The 16206-nt window shown below is 53.4% G+C and overlaps 1 protein-coding gene across 1 annotated transcript in view; it reads right to left on the reverse strand.

The window, feature by feature from the left end:
* CHST13 (carbohydrate sulfotransferase 13) overlaps positions 1–16206 on the reverse strand; it is a 52583-nt gene that overhangs the window by 31626 nt on the left and 4751 nt on the right. Inside the window, exon 2 of the mRNA XM_066246256.1 lies at positions 8648–8900. Within this exon, the coding sequence (XP_066102353.1) occupies positions 8648–8900 (253 nt within the window). The remainder of the gene's footprint in view (positions 1–8647; positions 8901–16206) is intronic.

The following is a 16206-nucleotide window of genomic DNA, read 5'->3' on the forward strand; positions in this document are numbered from 1 at the left end:
GGGTGCGCACTGGCAAACTCCACCTAAAAGAATGTGGATTTCACATCACCACTAAACATCAAACAGTTCACATCGAGTACAGACGAGTACAAAAGTTGTAAATATTTATAATGGAATTTTTTTTTAAATAAAGAAGTATAGCGAATCCATTCGACCAATTATTGAAAGTTAACCCTAGATTAGTCACAAGCGGAATTCTTTTCTGCGTATCACTATCTTCTTAAATATCTCTATTTCCAATAATCAAAGACACTTCCGCAACTGAGTAGCTGAGGTTTTAAAGTAGCGGAGAATATTAATAATTTAATCGCGGGCTGCATATACTCAGTACACTGGCCGGATCCGGCCTGTGGGCCGTATGTTGGCCACGCCTGAGCTAGTCCCTCAGAGGCTCCAAGGTAGGGGCTGGTAGGCCAGGCCACCACCGCTGACCCGAGTGTGGCCGCAGCCACTGGGAACTTCTGACCCCACAGTGCCACAGATTTCTCACAGCCCTGGGGGGGGGGGGAGCTTTCTCCGTGTTTCGTAGATGGAAAAGTGGAGGGACCAAGAGGAGCTACCTCTGGCGTGAGGTCACCCAGGGACAAGTTCCTCCTGGGGCCACAACTGGGAATTCAGGAAGGGCTGCTGCCCACCAGGGGTTGTGGGAAGAAGAACCCCAAATAACAGAGAAGAAACCTAGGTCCATCTTTACTCCAGGGCTCCCTAGCTCGGAGCCTTCCAGAAACACCAGCCCTTGGGTATGGCCTGTCATTTCCTGGGCAGACCACAGCCTGCAGGAAATTAGGTCCCATACCAAACCTCAGGGCCAGTGGGTGGAGGGCACAAGGAGGCAGACACCAGAGAGAGGCCCCGAGTAGCTGTGGCCAGTGATTACAGGGCGAAGCCACCCCCGCCCAGCTCCAGCACACAGATCAGAGACCACCGGGATGAGCCAACCAGCTACAGAGAGGGACTGATGGGTCTACTCTAGGGAGTCAGAAGGGAATGCTTTGAAGATCCCAGGGTCCAGTCGGAACTGGCCCCAAACAGGGCCACCTGGAAGCCTCCCCCGACCTCTGCTATCTTCACCCAGGCCCCCACCCCCACCCCCTGGCCTGTTTTTCTTCCCTGGCCCAGAACACTGTGGAGCAGACAGAGCAGGATCAGCCGGGTAGGCAGGCCCCAGTCTCATGGTCAGGGAGGGGCCTGGGCCTAAGCCAGCCAGAGACAGCCCAGAGCAACCACAGGCAGAAGCACATGGGCTTCTGCTTGGAACAAAGAAACGAAAATAGCAGGAGTTTATGGACAGAAAGGGAGAGAGAAGAGGGAGAGGGAAATAGGAGGGAGGGAAGGAGGGACCGGGGTGCCAAAGACACAGACAGACCGAGACAGAGAGAGAACGACACGGGGGACAGAAGCTAGGAGGAGAGGAGGAGGAACAGAGCAGAATCGTGGAGATAACAGCAGGATATTGAAACAGCTCCAACAAACGAGCTGGGTGTGAAGGGGAGGCAAGCAATGGGGAATGCACCCCATTATAACGCAGTCGGAGAGAGCCAGTGGTCTGTGCCCACAGGGTCCAGGCCATCGTCACCAGGCAGCCTAGACTGCGGAGAGGCTGTGGTCCCAACCCAGTGGGCAAACGTGAGGATCCATCCAACACCCTGTGGCGCCCACTGTGTGTGGGCCAGAGGCTCCTAGGATTGCACAGCAGTCGGCAACCCAGGTCAGGCTTTGGCCTGGATAGGGAAGCCAGGCCCAAAGAATTCTGGGTGGGCACCATGCAGTATACTCAGTGATTTATGCACATTAATGCTTTCTCCTACTGGGTAGGAACTATTATTATCCCCACCTGGCAGACGGGAAAACTGAGGATCAGAAAGGCAAAGAAACATGCCTGAGGCCTCACAGTAAGGAGTCAGGACTTGACGCCAGTCACACACAGCATGTGTGTCCTTCATGCGAGCTGTGTCATCCTGCCTCTCAAGTCCCACTCTGCCCTGCACAGGACCCGTTCGCGCAGCACCCACAGGCCAGTGGGCAGAACACCACACAGAGAAAGCACAGACACTTTGCACGCTCAACCCCAAGGAGAGGCTCAGCTGTCCCGCTGGGCGGGAGGGTACAGTCCTGCATGGGGTGAGGCTTCATCATTTTGGGAAACACTGATGACCCCCAGTCTGGTAAGCAAAGATTATGACACACGGCTTCTGGTTAATGAGTTCTAGCTGGGCTAGTGTTGCAAGACCAGCGAGGCGGGAACCCCAGGCCCGCCTGCCCGGGTCTGCCCTCCCCCCATGGGGACCTAGGCCTTCTAGGGTGACCTATGCCCCTAGGTCAGGGACATTTCCTCTGGTGATCAGGCTGACCAAGGAACATGTTTCAATCCCTTTGTAAGTAAAAAGCAATTCTGCCTCTTTTTCTTTCTTTCTTTTTTTCTGGAAAGAAAAAGAGACCTCTCCACTTATACTTAAAATTCAAACTCCACATGGAATAGATAGCTATCTGATCAGCTCATTCTTGAGTATTAGTCACATCAGCGCTGCCTCCAGAGCCATCAAGAAGTCCCAGTTCTGCTTCTTCCAAAGCAGCCAGCCCAGGGCACACCTGCCCACTATGCCCAGCAGAATCCCGGCTGGTTTCCTGTTTCCACTTGCTCCATCTTAGTGATCTTAAAACCTACATAGCTTCCCACTGACAGACAGAACATTTCCAGGTCCTTCCCAGGGCCCCCTGGGTGCATCTCCCACCCTCCCCAGCTCGCTTGCTCAGCACCAGCCACACTGCACATACTGTATTAGATCCATTTCTACGTCAGGGCCTTTGCACTAACTATTCCTTCCACCTGGGAAGCTCATCCGGGAAACTTGACACTGGGCATATGCTTTGTGTTCAGATCTCAATTCAAATGCCCCCCACACCCACACACACACACCAGGATTTTCCCCAGTCTCTCCTTTGAATGCGTTCACACTTATTACTGCTGAAATGACTGGGCTCTAACTTATAGTACCTTTTCAGCTTCTACCCCACCACTCCCTCTGCCCACCACCCATCCTTGAACACATCAGGCTATTTCACACCTTTAGATTTTTGCCTGTGCCGTTCCCTCTGTTCACAATTCTCTTTCTTCATTTTCCCACCTGGCAAACTCCTATGCAGCCTTAAAAACCCAACCCAAATACCCCGGCCCTGTAGAGTAGAAAGCATAAGGGTTTAGGATAGACTAGCATTTGTTCTGGTCCCACACTTCCTAGCTGAGCAAAGCACTTCATTTCTTCTGATCTTAGTTTCTACCCCTGCAAAATGGGACTACCAATCCCTACTCTGGTGAGCCCTCCCTCTTGCCAGCCTGCCTTTTTCAAGTAGTCTCGAGGTCTGAACCCTCTGGCAGTATGTGGGAATGGAGAGCAGGGTGGTGAGCATCTACTGATTAGACTCCCAGTGGCCTGTCCCCTGCCTTCTGCAAGCCTACACATTTCCCTCCAGGAGCAAACTTGCTTACATTCCGTCCACGGGGTTCTGATGGGCTGTCCTCCACCCTTACCTGCCGGAATAGGCATGTGACTAGTCCTGTCCATTCAGAGCATCCCATCCCTTTCTGTCACAGCGATTTTCTCAGCAGTGAGCATTATGTGACCCAATCCAGGCCAATGAGACATATCTTTGGGACCCTGGCTGGAGTTGTTACTAAGCACCCTCTTTTTGGCTGTGGGAGCTGAGAGAGAAATCACCATAGAGAAAAGTCAAACTCAGAGGTGGAGACCTGGTTTGAGACCCTGGATCCATCCATGCCTGAAGGCAGCCACATCTGGCTTCAATCAGTCTTAGTTGGCTTGTCCTCACTGAACCGCTGTCTTCTGGGTGGCTCCCAGTCTCTGATTCTTCTCTTGCCTGTGAGAAGGCAGAGGCCAAGACTGGGGAAGGCCTGAGCAAGGGCATTAAGGGCGAGCCTATGGGCTGGGTCCCTGCATGTGGTTGAGTGCAAGGCAGTGGACACAGAGCAGCTGGGGGCAAGATGTCTGCTCAGGCCTCCAGCTTCCGCTGCAACAGCCCCTGCAGGCTGACTCTGCCCCTAACTCTGCAACGAGGTGCTGCCGCTGAGTCCAAGGGGCCCTGCTCAGCTCCAGAGCCAAGCCAGTCTCGGTCCTCATTCACCTCCTCCGCACCAGCACCTTGGCTCCCACTAGTCACTGGGCGTTTCTGCAATTTATTCCGTAAAGGACCAAAATATTGGTATTTCATTATAAACGATGGATGACTGAGGGCCGCAATGCTGCAGAACTATGAGGAGCTGTGACGGTCGTGGACCCTGTGCTCAGCCTGTAGTTGTCCATATGGGACTATGTCTCCAGGTGCTATGGTACCAGAGGGATCAAGAGAGGGTAGAGGGATGGGGAATGGGATTGGGGAAAAGGGGCCAGGGTCCCAACCTGAGGTTCCTGGGTCATCCCCCCTGGAGACTCTCCCCCAGGAGGGAAGGTCTCTGTAAACACACATTAGCCCTGGACTTAGACAGGAAGCTCTGGGCTGTAAGAGAACAGGCGTGACCTGGAGGAAGGGGAGAGCAGGTAGACAGCCTGCAAGGAGGTGGTCGGCCCCTCTGGGAACAAGTCCTCTCCTCCCTCCAACCTCGTTCTGCACCCTTCCTTCTCCTCCCCCGCCCCACGGTTTTCCAGCAGCGGACAGAAGCCGGCCAGGCTCCAGCGGAACCACCGTTACTTCCTACATCAGGGAAGGTGCTCAAGCCCTGAGAAGCCAGGGAGGGGAAGGAGAGTCAGAACGGGCTGGGCTGGGGTGGCGGTGGGCCTTGTGGGCCAGCTGGTGGGGGTCTAGTGTACAGCTTGGTGGCACTCTTCAGGTGTGCCTCAGGGGTGGATGATGCAGGCTGGAGATGTGCATTTTTAATACAAAAAACGTAAGCTCTATGAGGTCAGGGGTATTATAGTTGTGTTTCCAGTGCTAGACAGAGGCCTGGCACAAGCAGGTGCCCGGCAAATATGCAGTCAACAAACAGTGTTACGAAGAAGCACAGTTGCAAAGAGTAGACGACAACGAGGGTGACAGTGGAGCCACCTCTGGGGTCCTGGAGGTGAAGGTGGGGTGCAGCAGAAGGTGGGCAGCTGTCAAACCTTCCCCCAACAGACTCCCCACCCCCAGGATCAGGAGGACCAGGCGGACGGTGGGGTCTTGGGGGCTGAGGGGTGCTGGGGTGAGCTGCTCCAGACCTCCGCACTGGCAGAGGGGCGGCAGGACCCCCAGCACTGAGCTGGCAGCCTTTCAGGAGTCCCACGCCCAACTGAGGCACTTTCTGCTTTGGAGGAGGGACAGCGCCAGACCTGGCTGCCTGAAATGAGATACTGGAATTGCTCCTGGCTTCTGGCCCTTTAAGAGGCCACAAACCACAGCCTTCACCCCCTTCCAACTCGGGCCACGACTGTAAGAAAACAGAGATGCTGAATGCCCTGTTGAGGCCACTCCCAAAGGTCCTGGACAGCGGGGTCCACTTCCAGCACAGTGGGCCGGCAGAAGGCCTTTCCCCCAGCTGTCTGCCCTCCCAGCCTGCCATGGCCGGCAGAAGGCCTTTCCCCCCAGCTGTCTGCCCTCCCAGCCTGCCACGGCCCTGCAGGTTCTCCATGAGCAGATACTCACTGGTTTCTGAGTTTATGGCTTTAGCTCTTGGCTTGGGAGGGAGAAGAGCCGGCAGGCTAGTGGGGGTAAGTTAGTTTGATTAATGCCTGCTTGTCCAGGGTCACCCTGAAAACTGTGATGGCTGGAAAACAGGCCATGGAGAAAGGTCTAGGACAGGGGTCCCCAAACTTTTTACACAGGGGGCCAGTTCACTGTCCCTCAGACCGTTGGAGGGCCGGACTATAAAAAAAAAACTATGAACAAATCCCTATGCACACTGCACATATCTTATTTTAAAGTAAAAAAAAAACAAAAACAAAAGCAGGAACAAATACAATATTTAAAATAAAGAACAAGTAAATTTAAATCAACAAACTGACCAGTATTTCAATGGGAACAATGGACCTGCTTTTGGCTAATGAGATGGTCAATGTGCTCCTCTCACTGACCACCAATGAAAGAGGTACCCCTTCCGGAAGTGCAGCGGGGCCGGATAAATGGCCTCAGGGGGCCGCATGTGTTTGGGGACCCCTGGTCTAGGATCCAGCAGGAGCAGAGAGGGACGTCGGGAGGCAGGAGGGGCTGTGCCCTGGCCCATTCCAGCCCGGGGTGTGTGAGAGCAGGGGTCAGGAAGTGTCTGCCTGAGCAGATCTGGTGAGGCCGGCCGCTGGGTGAGAGGATCGTGGCCAAGGGCATTCACACGGCAGAGTAGCCCAAGTGTGGGGGCACAGCCTAGGCAAGGGCAGGAGGGGGGGAGCCATCCTCTCTAACACCTGCTCTCCCAGGAGAGGGAGGAGAGGGCAGGAGGAACAAAGAGACTAGCACCTTGGCTTTTTTCTTCTGTCAACCCTGGGTGGAGGACAGGCAAAAGAGATGTGTCCAGGGGGAGACACAAGGCCACACAGACACTCACCTCACAGGTGAGAGTCAGCCAAACAGGCACCCTCTGCAGATACTGCCAGGGCACACACCCCACACACGGCACCTTCGATGCGGTGGCACCCTCTCTCTCACCAGCACCAGGGCTGAGCCCGGCGGCTGGGAGCCACTGTGCCTTGCCCGAGCCCAGTTCCTGGGCAGAGGTGTGTCTATAAACGATGACATGGACAGACACTGTCATGTCCACAGACACCGGCACTACAGCCCGTACTGTGCCAGCCCGAGCCCAGTTCCTGGGCAGAGGTGTGTCTATAAACGATGACATGGACAGACACTGTCATGTCCACAGACACCGGCACTACAGCCCGTACTGTGCCAGCCCGAGCCCAGTTCCTGGGCAGAGGTGTGTCTATAAATGACGGCATGGACAGACACTGTCATGTCCACAGGGGACACTCCACTCAGCTAGGACATAGGAGCACTGGCCATGAGCCAAGAGCACTACCCCCAGATGGCCAGCCAGGTCACGGAGAGGGGGAGGGGAGGGGATAGAAAGAATGACCGCAGCTCCCACCCGTGGGCTTCGGGAGGTGTCCAGGTCTGGCCAGCTGTATCTAAACATGGAGGGAATGGTGTGAGTGGCAGGGTGACTGGGGAGCCCTGAGGAGGCTTCTCCAAACCCGGGTCTCCAATCCAGAGGCAGTCAGGGAGGTTTGAGGGTGAGCAGGAAAAAGAAGACCCTCACCTCAGGAGGGAGGGAGCACGGTGCCACCTTCATCATGACGGTGCCATGAGGAAGAGTCCAGGGGCAGGACCTCTCTGTGTGCTATCTCATTCAGCGCACCAGAAGCCCCGCAGGAAAGAACTCGCGCCCCACGTCAGAGAGGGGAGTACTGAGGTCTTGAGAGGGGAGGGCATAGGGCGCCCAGCACAGAAGGCTTTGGGATGACCCTCTCCCACACCTCCCTAGACCCAGATGAGCCCCTCCATGGGTAAGTGCTGCCCCCAAACAGTCTCTTCAGCCTTATCGTTGGGCCACCCCAACTCCACTGCTCAGTGGTCCCCACCCGCCCTGGGGTGTTTTTACTTACTCTCTAGGACCCCTCTGAGAGTATTCTCACAGGGTATTCTCCAAGGATGTTCACAGAGCCCACATCGGGTGAGGAGGAGAGTGCAGCCCTCACCCCAAACACACACGCACACGCGCGCGCACACACATCAGAAAAGGCAAACAGGCCTGACCTGTGGCGGCGCAGTGGATAAAGCGTCAACCTGGAAACACTGAGGTCGCCGGTTCAAAACCCTAGGCTTGCCTGGTCAAGGCGCATATGGGAGTTGATGCTTCCTGCTTCTCCCCCCCTCCCCTCTCTATAATGAATAAATAAAATCTTTAAAAAAATAAAATAAAATAAAAGGCAAACAGAGACTGGGTCAGTAGACCAAGCCAGTGGCTCAGCGCCTCAAAGCCGGGGCGGGCTGTGCAGCCAGCAGGTTAGCCATCACCCCCAGTCCTCCACTTCTCTGGCTGTTCCTCCGAGAAACGGGCAGGTGAGGGGGTCTGAGCAGATGATGTGAATAGAGTCTCAGCATGCGTCTCGCCCGGAGCGGTTCTGACTGGCTGCCTCGGTTTCCCCAACCAGACCATGAAGCAGATGCAAAGGAGCCCCAAGTCCCCGGCAGTGTGACTCTGAGGGTGGAGCAGGTGCTCCAGGCAGCAGCGCTGATCGCTCAGAGGGACCACCCTGGGAACGCAGGGGCATCAAGCTTCCTCCCACGCGTGTACGGCTCACCCGGCGTGGGCTTCCAGCGCTAAGAGGATGGGGTGAGGTAAAGGAAGCTTGTCTTTCCAGGTGGGCCAAACGCGCTCCGCCACACACCACTGACCCGAGTCGCCAGGCACTGGCCGTGAAGCCAAACAGTCTCCCCTCCCCGGCGTTGGGAGACCTGCTCCTGAAGGGAGCAAGACCTTGGGGGTAGCAGGGCACAGGGGGCATCTAGAGACTTTCTAGGTCCATCCCTACCCCTACCCGACCGCTACTCCTACTCCTACCCCTACCCTTAGCCCTACCCCTAGCTCAGGAGCAGGCAGCAGGTGCCCCTGCTCTGTCCAAGGGTCTGGCCTCAATGGGGCGGCCCTGGCCCGGCTGGCACTCACCCGGCAGCAGGGCGCGGGTTGCGACTCCCAGGAGCAGGAGCGCAGCACTCAGACTCGATGCCGCCAAGATTCGCCGCCAGCAGCGCCTCCCCATCCTGTGCCGGCCCGGGGCACTGCAGTCCCGGTGTCCTGCGGGCGGCGGTGCTGGCCCAAGCCCGCCCCCACTGGCCCGCCGGCCGTACCAAGGCGCGCAGAGAAGGGGTGCCAGGGCCTTCTCGCGTGGCAGCAGGGACGCAGCGCTGGCCTCTGGGGACTGGAGAGGTGGGTAAGGGCGGGTCTGTGGGCTGAGTCCAGTCTCAACGCCCCTCCCCGCCCACACAAACGATCAAGCAGGGCAGCTGTCCGGAGTGGAAAGGGTGGAGGCTAGATAGAGGGAGCTCTGTCGCCCCTTCTCTTTGCTGTGCAAGCCGGGGGCTGTACAAGACTCCTCAGGAGTTCTCATCCTTGGGATGAGGTCTGAGAGGGTCCCTCCCTTCCCCCAAGACCACCGTGGAGTCTGTTTTCCACAGGTGTCTCCCGATCTTGCCTGAACTGTGGCTCATGCAGGTCCCAGCCAGACTCGGGGAAGAGAGGTAAAGGTCTCAGTTCACGTCCTGCATGGGCATCAGGACCACTGTGCCCCACTGGTCATCCACAACTGTTTCAGACTCCAGGTGAACACTCAGAATTCGCTGAGTGAAGAGATGCGAGTGAAGTCTGACCTTAGGAAGATAAACCCATCCAGTTGCCCTGTGGGATGAGGAGACCAGGACTGACCCCAGGGTCTTGCTGCCCAGAGGGCAGGCCAGCAGGGGACCAGAGGGCGCCACTGGTGCTGTACAGGTGTGTGCACGTGGACTGAGCCAACACTTAGCAGTTGAGTGTGTGGGCAAAGCTCCTACAGTAGTGTACAGCCAGTAGCCGCGGCCACCATCACAGCCGCCTGGCTTATGCAGGTTCGCTTTGGATTCGGACTTTCAGTAATGAAACAACGAAGCCAAGAACTGGCGAGCCATCATCATTATCCTAGCTTGCACCTGGTGGGCAAGAAATATACACAGTGGGAAAACACTTTCCTTTCCATTCAGGGCTCCCAAAGCCACTGACTTATCCGAGTTTCCTAGAATCAAAGTTTTCTACCTCACCAGCCTTATTCACCTCTGTTCCCCATCTCCTTCTCTCTGCACAAACTCTGCACAAACTGGCTTCTCCTTCAGCACTCTGCCATCTTGGCTGCTTCTCCTCTCCTCCATGTGGCCTTTCTCTGCTCTCTCCTCTAATGCTAATCTCAGGAACCAGAGAGAGGAAGCTCCTGGTCTGCCCCATTTTATAGTGTAGAAATCAAAACCTTTAATTCAATATACAAACAAAGAAGTCTCTGATACAAAGTCACTTAGGGTGGGAAAGCCTTAGTTAGTCTTAAAACTAAGCCTTAGGGTATAACGACCCTGCCTGCTTACAGCCTGTCTCCCACACCCAATGCAAACTATAAGTGAGGAAACCTATATATCATATAATATTTACAAACTTATTTGACCAACAAGTAGAGTCCAATTTTATTTTTTCTCTGTATTTTTCTGAAGTTGGAAACAGGGAGGCAGTCAGACAGACTCCCGCATGCACCCAACCAGGATCCACCTGGCATGCCTACCAGGGGACGATGCTCTGCCCATCTGGGGCATCGCTCTATTGCAACCAGAGCCATTCTAGTGCCTGAGGCAGAGGCCACAGAGCCATCCTCAACGCCCGGGCCAACTTTGCTCCAATGGAGCCTTGGGCTGCGGGAGGGGAAGAGAGAGACAGAGAGGAAGGAGAGGGGGAGGGGTGGAGAAGCAGATGGGTGCTTCTCCTGTGTGCCCTGGCTGGGAATCAAACCCGGGACTCCTGCACGCCAGGCCGATGCTCTACCACTGAGCCAACCAGCCAGGGTGAGTCCAATTTTTTAACGACTCTTTAAAAATCTGGTGATTGCAAACCCTGCTGGTGTCACTTACTCACCTACTGGTTGCGTGAAATCAGGAACTCACCCTAACCTCTCTGTGCTCCAGTTCACGGTTCGATAAGGCTAATACCAGGACACATCCAACAGTCTTGCAAGGACTAAATGAGGTACAGGACATTAGTGAGTGCCATCTAAGTATTAAATCTTAGTATTGCAGGAATCAAAAGAGGACAAAAATGTCCAGACAACTTGATGAAGGAGGTAGGATTTATTTAGCCGGCAGAGCAGCGTGACCCTCAAAGAGGCAACAAAACACGTGCTTCCGAAACTAGAGTTCTTACATCTTGTATACCTTTATAGCTTTAGCTGTCACGTGACAAATGCCTGATTTCTATGAATTCTTTATTTGCAGACCTACAGGACTTTCATATCTTAGGGAGGGGAAGGGGACAGGTGGCCAGAGGGTCTGTCCTTGATAATCCTATCACTCATTCTTCTTGCTGGAGCTGCAAGTTCATTTCAAGGAACTGATAACAAGCAAGGTCCACATCTGTGATTTGTTATTTTTCAAACTTCTCTGTCTGCCCTTGTTCCCTCCGTCCTGAACACTGAGATCACAGGCTGGAGCGTAAGACCCCAGACATTGCAGGCCCCCTCTCCTCTGCATTCTTCTGGCTTCTCCTCCTTCATTAGTGTTTGTTGACTTTATAGTTACAGCCTGTTTCTGGCAGGTTACAGTGGTAATAATAAAAATTCCTTCCTACTACATTTAAGTTTTTTGGGGGTGAAGTGTTTGGTTTTGTGTGTGTGTGTGTGTGTGTGTGTGTGTGTGACAGAGACAGAGAGAGGGACAGAGACAGACAAGAAGGAAGAGAGATAAGCATCAATTCTTTGTTGCGACACCTTAGTTGTTCATTGATTGCTTTCTCATATGTGCCTTGATGGGGGGAGGGGCTACAGCAGACCGAGTAACCCCTTGCTCGAGCCAGCGACCTTGGGCTCAAGCTGGTGAGCCTTGCTCAAACCAGATGAGCCTGCGCTCAAGCTGGCAACCTCAGTTTCTCGAACCTGGGTCCTCTGTGTCCCAGCCAGACACTCTATCCACTGTCGGGCTTTCAAACCCGGGTCCTCTGCATCCCAGTCAGTTGCTTTCTCCACTGTGCCACTGCCTGGTCAGGCTACATTTAAGTTTTAATTATTTTTATTTATTTATTCATTTTAGAGGAGAGAGACAGAGAGAGAGAGAGAGAGAGAGAGAGAAGGGAGGAGCAGGAAGCTTCAACTCCCATATGTGCCTTGACCAGGCAAGCCTAGGGTTTTGAACCGGCAACCTCAGCATTCTAGGTCGAGGCATTATCCACTGCGCCATCACAGGTCAGGCCTACATTTTAATTTTAAAGGTCTATTTAAGGAAGCATATTAAGTAAATAATAGTTCTTTTGGCTTAAAGATATAATTCCAAACGGTGATGATAGGTCTCAAATAGCAGAGGGGTGAAAAACCTAGCTCTCAGATAAAACTGGAAGCTCTTTATTATGCCTTTATAGGTGACTTGGACAGAGAGCAGGCCACAGTGAGGGCTGCTGCTGCTCTGGACCCAGGATCCAGGGTTCCAGGTCATTCGCACTCTCAGCAGGCCCCAATCTAATATACACCTGCATTGCTGAGCCTCCCCCACAAAGCAGCATTCTCTGTAAGCCCCAGCCACTCCAGATCCATAGAACAGGAGTCTCTGCCTCCTGGCCCGCCACCTGGTGGTCAGAGTTGAGAACATCTTTGCCTATTCCTGTACAGAAAAATCCGTTGAAACCCGTGGTAAAGCCCCAATATTGGGGTCTTGGGGTGGGATGGTGAATATGCCCCACCGGCAGCCCAGTGCCTTAGTAGCTTGCCTGAGAGGATGCCCTCTGCAGCCTCTGTCCTCTCACAGGGGCTCCAGTGCATTCATGCACTTACTCATTCAACACACACTGAATACTGGCTTTGTGCTAAGGCTCCAGTGGTGAGAACAAGGCAGATACGCTCTCCTCCCTGATGGGAGTTTTAATTATAGGTGGGAAAGGCAGAGAAAACAGGAATAAGTAGGTAGAATTATGGCAGGTGGCAAATGGTGCTGTGGAGGAAAGAACGCAGAATAAAGGGATGGGATATGTGCATGTGGCACACACAGGGACGTAGCTGGCAGGCCTCAGGGAGGAAGTGACTTTGAGCAGAGGTGTGAATTGGGGAGGAGGGCCAAGCAAATATGAGGATAGGGAGGAGGAGGAGCTTTCTAAGTAGAGTAACGGCCCTTGTGAGGACCCTGAGGAGGTGATTGGGTTGCTGTCACTAAGTAACAAACTGCCCTGAATTTTAGCAGCTTTAAACAACCGTTTACATTATCTTCACAATGTTGTGGGTCAGAAGTTAAGGAAGGGAATCAGTTGGGTGCTTTTCACTAGGGGTCTCATGCTGCTGCACCTGAAGGGCAGCTGGGACTGGTCATCTGGAGGCTGGCCACCTGGCTTTCCCTGAGGGCTCCCTTCACAGGAGTTCACTGGGGGTGGACCGGAGGAGCCTGGGGTCCTGGCTGCCTGGGCTTGGCTCGCAGCACCTGCCTGTCTTTCTTTAATCCTTACTAGTTGTTTGTTGGTCAAATAAGTTTGTAAATGTGATAGATATATTTGCTCGCTTGTGACTTATATTGGGTGTGGGGGACAGGCTATAAGCAGGCCAGGTCGTTGTAGCCTGAGGTTTGGTTTTGGGACTAAGCTTTTCCCCACACCCTTGACTGATTGTATGATCTGGGTGGTGCACTCTCATGAGGAATCCAATTATGCCTCAGATAAGTGACTTTGTATCAGAGACTTCCTTATTTGTATATTGAATTGAGGGTTTTTGGTTTTCTACACTATAAAGTGGGACAGACCAGGAGCTTGCTCACACAGTTTCTGCTATCACGATTGCAGGGGCTTCCCTGATCCCTTGCCCTTCATGGGAAAAGCTGGTTTTCTGCTTTTCCCTTGTCTTCTTTTGTGGCTTGCCTGTCTTGGTGAGACAGAAATAAACAGAATGGCCCACCATCCTCCAACTCCACCATTTCTTTACCGTCTGCCTGAATCCAATGGGAACTTGCATGTGAATGGCCACGATGGCGGCTCCTGGCCTTACAACTGGCGTAGTTGGCAGGATTCGGAGATCGGTATGGGGCCGCCACCCTTGATGGGTGGGGTAGAGTACTGGTTGCTGCTTTGGCTCCCCATGGCTGTCCTTTTAGGGGCCATGGGCTGCGTGTTTTTTACTCAAGAGGAAACCAGGAGTTCTGTGCAAGAAGCTGCCCAAGGTTGAAAGCTTCAGTATGAATTGCAAATAGAACGGCAGAAAAGGCTGGAATTGGAGTGAGCACTGGAGAAGGAATGACGGGCTCACGAGTTGCAGTTTACCCTGGAAGCTGAACGTTTGCACCGGCAGTTGTTGGAGAAACAGTTGCGGATTCAAGAGCTCGAGTCTCAGCTTCTGGCCAAAAGCCAGCAGCCACAGGAGCCTAAACGGTCGCCAAAGGAGCAGCAACATCCGTGCTGGTGGATTGGCTTTGAGTCAACGGGAGCAGGCGCTTGCAACTCCTCTTCTGAGGATGAGAAGGCTCAGTTTGAAGCTGCCGTATGCACACTGAGAGCCTGACCAGTGGTCGCCAAGAAGGTAAAAACCCAGCAGCAAAGAGTCACTCAGGGGCAGCCACAGCCTCCTGCCTAGGTAATGGAACACTCTGTGATCCAGCTCTATACCCAGGCCGAGTTGATGGAGTTGGGGGCACAATTTAGGCAGAAACCTACTGAATCCCTGGTAGCCTGGTTACTACAATTATGGGATATAGGGGTGGATGGCATCATGCTCTCCGGAACAAAGATGGAGAAATTGGCCGCCATTACCACACACTCTTCCTTGAGGCAGTGTCTTCAGAATTGCCATGGCAATCCAGGAGACCATACCCTCTTAGAATGGGTGATGGCTGCCATTCGTATGGTCTGGCAGAATGCTGGAGAATTGCTGGGGGCAATGAGTTGGTGGCAGTGCTACAGTGAGTTAGTAAAGGTCCTTTGGGAACTAGGTATGAAGAATGCTGTTTTCAACCCTAGGTCCCGTGGGCCAGACGAGGAAGTGTTTATGGCAAAAATGAGGGAATTTGTCCTTGCTAGCGCCCCATCAACTCTTTTGGGGTCACTTGTGGCTATCTTGGGCCGCTATGTGGGGCAGCCCATCAGTGCAGTTACACAGATGGTAGCAGATTTGGGAGAGCTGGAGGCTGCTCGGGATCATAAAGCAATGAGGGCTGCTGGATGTGTTGCCCCCCTCCCCCAACTAACAAGGGAAACGGGCCTCTAAAGGTTACCCGAACGCAGATGTGGGTAGATTTGATTGCGGCTGGAGCTGATAAGGGGAAATTGGATGACCAGTCTAATAAAATTCTTTTGGAGCTTTGGCAGCAGCTTAAACCAGAACAGAAGTTCCAGCCACTGAGACGAAAGGCCCCAGTAGTTACCAATAAAACGTTTGGTGCACGCACAGCTCGGTTACAAGATTATATGATAGAGACAGCTGAGGGAGAGGAGAACTCCCAAGACCCGTTGTACCAGTTTGAATAGGACAAGGGCCGAGGGATGGGTGGGGACTGGAGGCCACACGTGGAACTGGCTATCCACTGGTCCTCTTCCAATGTACAACGGGTGTTGGCCTTGGTGGATACAGGTGCAGAATGTTCCCTCCTCTATGGGAACCCAGAGCGGTTTGCTGGGACCCCAGTGGCCATTGACGGTTATGGGGGCCAAACTGTTCAAGTGAAGCCAATAACTATTCCATTGGGGATAGGAAGACTGCCTCCTAAGCCATATAAGGTGTATGTATCTCTTATTCCTGAATATATTTTGGGGGTGGATGTCTTGCAAGGACTGTGGTTGGAAACTACAGCTGGGGAGTTCCGGCTGTGGATCAGGGTTGTGAAGGCCGTATTGCGGGGACACACATCACATTCCCCTTTGCAATTACCCACACCTCTGCGTGTGACTAACACCAAGCAGTACCGCCTGCCAGGTGGTTATGAAGAAGTCACAGGGACAATCCTTGAACTAGAAAAGGTGGGGATCATCCAGCCAGCACACAGTCCTTACAACTCCCCAGTATGGCCTGTGCGCAAAGCAGATGGAACCTGGAGAATGACAGTAGATTACAGGGAACTTAATAAAGTTGTTCCCTCTTTGCACGCTGCTGTTCCCTCGATAGCTAACATGATAGATTGGCTAAGCCATGAGTTGGGGACATACCACTTTGTGGCAGACTTGGCCAATGCTTTTTTCTCTATTGATATAGCTGCAGAGAGTCAAGACCAATTTGCCTTCAGTTGGGAAGGGAGACAATGGACCTTTACAGTGTTACCCCAGGGCTACTCGCATAGCTCCATCTGTGTCATGGGCTGGTGGCTGCTGACCTGGCTAAATGGAAACAGCCAGAGGTAGTCCGCATGTACCATTATATTGATGATATTATGCTAACTAGTGATTCTCTTTCAGATTTGGAGCAAGCAGTTCCTACCCTGCTATCCCATTTGAAAGCATGTGGCTGGGTGGTCAATGAGAACAAATTACAAGGACCTGGGTTATCTGTT

This window comes from Saccopteryx bilineata, chromosome 11 (genome assembly GCF_036850765.1).
Source record: "Saccopteryx bilineata isolate mSacBil1 chromosome 11, mSacBil1_pri_phased_curated, whole genome shotgun sequence".
Lineage (NCBI taxonomy): Eukaryota > Metazoa > Chordata > Mammalia > Chiroptera > Emballonuridae > Saccopteryx > Saccopteryx bilineata.